A 6,884-nucleotide genomic window follows, 5' to 3' on the forward strand; every position below is an offset into this window, starting at 1 on the left:
CCCTGGTAAGATTTATTCCCAGGTGTTTTATTTTTTTGCTAGCTATTATAAATGGTATTGATTTCCTTATTTCTTTTTCAGCAATCTCTTTGCTGGTGTAGAGGAATCCAACTGATTTTTGTATGTTGATCTTGTATCCTGTCCCGATAATCAGCATTATTTTTAATAGTTTATTGTTTGTTCTTGTAGAACATACACCACCCCAATCATTTCTACGTGTACAGTTCAGCGACACTAATCACATTCGTTGCCTTAGGTAAGCATGCTCACCCTCCAGTTCCAAGTTAGTCCTCCCCTGTTAACATAAACTCCCTGAGCCCTAAGCTTCCTATCTGATTTTCTGAGTTGCTGTTGTCAGCTTGATCCTATATCCGTAGATCTTGAAAGAGCAGAATGCTCAAGCAGGAGCTCTGGTGGTGTAGTGCCTAAGGGATCTGACTGCTAACCAGAAGGCTGGCGGTTCAAACCCACACACTCCTCACAAGGAAGCCTGGGCAATCAACTTCTGACTTCCGTAGAGATACTGCCTTGGAAACCCAAGGAGGGGTCACTGTAAGTCAGGATCACTATGAGCTGGGATTGACTCAAGGGCACTGATCACCATCATGGTGAAGTTTGTCTTATGTCTTGAGGCTGGAAGCTCTATGTCTTAGGCACCACACCATTAGAGCTCCCAGAGTCAAGGCATAAGGTAAAATTCACTATGATGGTCATGGTGATTAGAGAGTTCCCCTGGGTGGGGTAGTACCTAAGGCATCTGGCTGTTAACTAGAAGGCTGCTGGTTCAAACCCACAAGCCACAGTTCAGAAGGAAAACTGGACAATCGATTTCCATAGAGATACTGGCTTGGAAATCCAAGGAGGGGTTGCTATGACTCAGAATCGACTGGATGGCACTGAGTTTTTGTTGTTGTTGTTCCATTAGGAGATACAGACAATTCCTCAGCTGCAGCTCTGTCAGTTTTCTCTGGATTCCTCTCCTCGCCTCCATAAACATTCCCACATCATCTCCCTCTCCACCCATCTCATCACTGACCTGCCCCTGGGTATGGCCCATCGAAAATTAGGGGCACGTGGGCGAGCCTGTCGTCACCGGTTATTTCCCGCAGGCTGCCGGCCTTTGCCCCTTCCCAAAGGGCGAGCTTCCTTCCCATTCTGCACTGGGCCTGCTTCCTGCTCCATTTCCTCATCTTCCTGGTAGGTATTTCCCACGATGAAAATTCTTTTTCTGGTTTGTTTTTCCTTGAATACAAGTATTCCTGGGCCTGTCACGGCAGTCTCTCCCTTCCACTACTTGCCGCCAAGTGCAACGCCACAACCCTGAGACCTGCTATGCTTTGCCCGGGCCGATGTCAGCCTACCGGGTGCTGGGCAGCGGGGAGCTGGTACCCAGACGCGAGTGACGACCGCACCAAAGGCTGCTTTGTGCAGCAGCGTCCTGTCATCTTCAGGGGACATTTTTGGTGACAGGTTTCAAGATGATCTCAGGACAACGGTTTCAGAGATTCATGCAGCCACCAGGGCTCCGGGAAGTCAGGGATCCACGAGAACAGGAAGCTCCATTCTGCATGGTGCACGGATTTTTTTTTTTTTTTTTTTAGCAAGAAGAAAGCCACTAAAGCTCCTTTCATTTTACAAAATAAACAAAAAAACCCAAATAAACGTAGGTCATCAGTATAATGCTTCCTAATACTGTGGGTCCCGAGGGACTCAAACACCAAAGCTCGGGCAGATGGCCTGGGACCGGGCAGTGTTTTGTGCTATTGCACGTAAGCTGCCTGTGAGCTGGGGCCATCCTGTTGACAACTAACAACCATTTCAGATACCAGGGGTGGGGCACATTGGTGCGGCTGCCACGCAGTCATGGGGAGCTGCAAGCACTCACCTCAGAGATTTCCACCCTCTGTCCGTTCTTGTCATAGACAGCGCCTGTTGATAAGTAAACAGAATAGAGACTTGGGAAGGGGTTTAAAGGAGGGTTTTCTTTTCTTTTTTTCATATTGTGATTTGGGTGAAAATTATGGAGCAAATTCACTTTCCACACAGCAGTTCATATACACTTTGTCTCATGACATTGACCACAATTCAATTCACCACAATGCAACAGCTCCCTCCCACTTCCTCCTGACAGTCACCTCTTCCCATCCCTCCACTCACTCCTGCCCCGTGAGCTGTCTCCCTGTGCATAAACAGCCCTTATTTCTTAAAGGAGGGTTTTTAAAAGCTGGTTTCTTCATCCTAAACCTGCAGTCGAGCTGTTTGGAATCCTGTGGGCCACCTGTCAATGCCTCCAACAGACCCTTTCCCAGCTCAAAGCCAGAAAAGCTCATCTGGGGCCCTCACTTTCCTCCCTTAGGTAAGAGTGAGGGAAGGCTGGAGATCAGTCACTGGGCCTATGAGAGACTTCATACTCAAAAGCCTCCAGTCAGAAAAGGCACCAAGAAGAGGTGAGAGAATAGCCCCAGAGTGTCTCCAGTTCCTAGTCAGCGGAAGGCAAACCGAAGGCTGGAAGACAGTCCTGGCGGCAAGTCCAGAAACACTCATGAACGCTCTCAACGTCACCCAGTGCGTGGTCAGTCCTACATTACTCAGAGAATTCAGGTCTTCACCCAAATCAACTCATCCAAAAATGAGCCTTCAGAGATTATGCCTGATGAAAACATATCTGGCAGGGGTTATAGGAAGTAGTAGAATGTTCTAATTTCCCTTTTTTTAAATTGAGGTGACATTTATATAACATACAATTAATGATTTTAAAGTGTATGAATCAATGTCATTGTGTGTTCATAATGCTGTGTAACCACCATCACTGTCTGATTTCAAAGCTTGTTCATCACCCCAAAAGAACACCCCATTCATCACCCCAAAACAACACCCCATTCATCACCCTAAAAGAACGCCCCATTCATCACCCCAAAACAACACCCCATTCATCACCCTAAAAGAACGCCCCATTCATCACCCCAAAAGGACGCCCTGTGTGCCGTGGCTGTTGAGCTCTGCATAGCTCCCTCTCCTAGGACCCTGGGTACGAATGTCCACACACACAGGACTCAACACCATCACTAACACGAGCACATGTTGAAAGGATGAATTAAATGAGGGGCTGGGAAGGGAAGACACTGAGCAAACGTCAGCCTCTGATGGCTTCTCAACAATGCTGGTCTCAGGGGAAGGCAGGCACCTCAGCTTCAACCTTACACCAACTGCCCCATCGTATTTAATGAAATTTTCCCTCAAGACACTGGGACAGAGACTAAGTCTTACACATTTTGGTATCCCCAATACCTGAATTGTACCTATAACATGTAAAATAGGTTTTTTTTTTTTTGTTAGAACTGAATGTGCTGAGTGTACTTTGCTTAGTGAATATGGTGAGCTGTGAGAATAAGAAATGTGAATTTCAGAGGCTTATAGATTTAGAAAGGAGCCCAGGTGATAACAGAAAGGCTGGTGGTCCAAAGCCATAGAGTGACCTTCTGGGAGAAAGACTTGCAATCTGCTCCCTTGGAGATTACAGCCCAGAAAAGCCTAGGGGGCACCTCTTCTCTGTCACAGGGGGTCACTACGAGTTGAAACTGGCCAGCTAGCACCTAACAACCACAACATAGAATTAGAGCTTGATCATTTTTGAAAACAATGTACAAAGCAGAATTTCTCCAGAATTCAGGGCGAGCAGGAGGATTACATACCGTAGAACTTCCCATTAATAGAACACTTATTAAAGATCATGATGTTCTGGGTCAGGGTCCCCGTTTTGTCGGAGAACACGTATTTGACCTGTCCGAGCTCCTCATTGAGGGTGGTGGTACGAGCCTGTGCTGGTATGTTCCTTGGTGCATAAAACATCTTCTGATCCCAGTTTATATAGTAACTGTTGCCCAATCTTATTATCTCAACACTAGGGAGAAAGCAAGAGAGAAAGGTCTTGGATTAGACCCAAACCAAATTCACTGCCATCAAGTAGATTCCAACTCATAGCGACCCCCATTGGGCTTCTAAGGCTATAAATCTTTACAGAAGCAGACTGCCTCATCTTTCTTCCACAGAGTGGTTGGCGGGCTCGAAACACCAACCTTTTGGCTAGCAGCCAAGTGCCTTAACCACCACACCACCAGAGCTCCTTTGGATTAGAACAGGACAAGTAAATACATTGTCCTGGTTTCCTTCTTATCAGTTCCATGATAGATCAGAGCCAGCATCTGAAAATCAGAGCATCTTCTTTACTGGGAACCTACTAACCTATCTACCACTCGTCTGTCTCCACCACTCATCTGTCAGTTTGTCGACTGTGGTGGCCTATGTGTTGCTGTGATGCTAGAAGCTATGTCACTGGGATCTCCAATCCCAGCAGGGTCACCAGTGGTGGGCCGGTCTCAGCGGAGCTTCCAGACGGGGAAGAGCAACATGGCGGTCGACTGAAAAACTGTCCATTGAAAACCTTGTGACTAGCAGCAGAACATCGCCCGATACAGTGCTGGAAGATGAGCCCTCAGGCCGGAAGGCACTCAAGACAATGACTAGGGAAGAGCTGCTTCCTCAAAGCAGAGGCAACCTTAAGGATGTGGATGGAGTAAAGCTTTTGGGACCTTCATTTGCTGATGTGGCATGACTCAAAATGAGAAGAATCAGCTGCAAATATCCATTAATAACTGGAACATGGACTTTACAAAGTATGCATCTAGGAAAGCTGGAAGGCATCAAAAATGAAATGAAATGCCTTAAGGTCAGTATCTGAGGCATTAGTGAGCTAAAATGGACTGTCTAGTCCTATGATCTACTGTAGCAACAACAAACTGAAGAGAAATGGTGTCACATTCATCATCACAAAGAACATTTCAAGATCTGTCCTGAAGTACAATGTTGTCAATGACAGGATAATATCCATATGTCTACAAGGAAGACCAATTAATATGATTAATTATTCAAATGTACACACCAACAACTAATGCCAAAGATGAAGAAATTGAAGATTTTAATCAACTTCTGTAATCTGAAAAATTGATCAAATACACAGTTAAGATACGTTGACCACTGCTGTTGATTGCAATGTGAAAGCTGCAAAGGAAGAAGGATCACTAGTTGGAAAATAGGAACTTGGTGGCAGAAATGAGCTGGAGAGCACAGGATAGAATGTGCAAGACCAGCTTATTCACTGCAAATGTCTGTTTTCAACAACGTAAATGATGACTATATGCATGGACCTTGCTGGATGGAATATACAGGAATTAAACTCACTACAGATGTAGAAACAGACGATGGAGAAGCTTGATATCATCAGTCAGAATAAGACCAGGTGATGCCTCAAGGGCAGACCATCAGTTGTTATGTGCAAGTTCAAATTGAAGCTGATAAAAATTAAAACAAGTTCACAAGAGCCAAAGTATAACCTTGAGTATATCCCATGTGACTTTAGAGATAAGAATAGACTTGACACTGAACACTAAGGACTGAAGACCGGACCAGTTGTGGGATGACATCAACAACATCATCCATGAAGAAAGCAAAAGGTCATTAAAAAGACAAGAAAAAAAGAAAAGACCAAAGTGGATGTCAGAAGAGACTCTTAAACTTGCTCTTGAATAGAGAGTAGCTAAAGCCAATGGAAGAAATGATGAAGTAAAGAGCTGCACAGTGATTTCAAAGGGCAGCTCAAGAAGACAAAGTAAAGCATTATAATGCAATGTGCAAATACTTGGAGTTAGAAAGCGAAAGGGAAGACCATGCTTGGCATTTCTCAAGCTGAAAGAACTGAAGGAAACATTCAAGCCTGCAATATTGAAGGATTCTATGGGCAAAATGCTAAATGACACAGGAAGCATTAAAAGAAGATGGAAGGATACACAGTCACCGTACCAAAAAGAAGTGGTTTACGTTCAACCAGTTCAGGGGGTAGCATATGATCAAGAACTAATGGTATTGAAGGAAGAAGTTCAAACCGTGCCAAAGGCATTGGTAAAAAAGACTCTGAGACAGAATACCACTTAAGATGTTTCAACAAATGGATGCAATGCTGGAAACACTTACTCATCCATGCTGAGAAATTGGGAAGACAACTACCTGGCCAACTCACTGGAAGAGATCCATGTTTGTGCCCATGCCAAAGAAAAATGATCTAACCAAATGAGGAAATTATTGAATAATATCATTAGTATCACACATATCTGTATGCTGAGCAAATAGTCTGAGAAACTAGACTAGATGAGGAACATGGCATCAGGATTGGAGCCACACTCATTAACAACCTACGATATGCAGATGACACAACCTTGCTTGATGAAAGTGAAGATGACTTGAAGTACTGAATGATGAAGATTAAAGACTACAGTCTGCAGCATGGATTACAGCTCAAAATCAAGAAAACAAAAATCCTCACAACTGGACCAATAAACATCATCATGATAAATGGAGAAAAGACTGAAGTTGTCAAGGATTTCATTTTACTTGGATCTATAATCAACACCCATGGAAGTAGCAGTCAAGAAATCAAATGGCATATTGCATTGGGCAAATATGCTGCAAAGGACTTTTTAAAGTGTTGAAGAGCAAAGGCGTCACTTTGAAGATTAAGATGTGCCTGACCCCAGCCATAGTATTTCAATTGTCTCACATGTGCATGACAGCTGGACAATGAATAAAGGAGACCACAGAAGAACTGATGTCTTTTAAGTATGGTTCTGGCAAAGAATATTGAATATACCATGAGTTGTTGTTGTTAAGTGCCGTCGAGTCGTTTCCGACTCATAGCGACCCCATGCACAGCAGAACGAAACACTGCCCGATCCCATGCCAGCCCCACAATCCCTGCTATACTTGAGCCCATCATCGCAGCCACCGTGTCAATCCATCTTGTTGAAGGCCTCTCGCTCTTTCATCGACCCTCC

General features: G+C 44.4%; 1 protein-coding gene across 1 annotated transcript in view; it reads right to left on the reverse strand.

Moving 5' to 3' along the window:
• LOC103202191 (phospholipid-transporting ATPase FetA-like) overlaps window positions 1–6,884 on the reverse strand; it is a 143,975-nt gene that overhangs the window by 44,008 nt on the left and 93,083 nt on the right. Inside the window, exons 13-14 of the mRNA XM_007947022.1 lie at window positions 3,693–3,901; window positions 1,886–1,929 (exon numbers count right to left, since the gene is read on the reverse strand). Coding sequence (XP_007945213.1) covers window positions 1,886–1,929; window positions 3,693–3,901 — 253 coding nt within the window. The remainder of the gene's footprint in view (window positions 1–1,885; window positions 1,930–3,692; window positions 3,902–6,884) is intronic.

The sequence above is a fragment of the Orycteropus afer genome, unplaced genomic scaffold, assembly GCF_000298275.1.
Source record: "Orycteropus afer afer isolate SDZICR_OR568_19922 unplaced genomic scaffold, OryAfe1.0 scaffold00174, whole genome shotgun sequence".
Taxonomy (NCBI): domain Eukaryota; kingdom Metazoa; phylum Chordata; class Mammalia; order Tubulidentata; family Orycteropodidae; genus Orycteropus; species Orycteropus afer.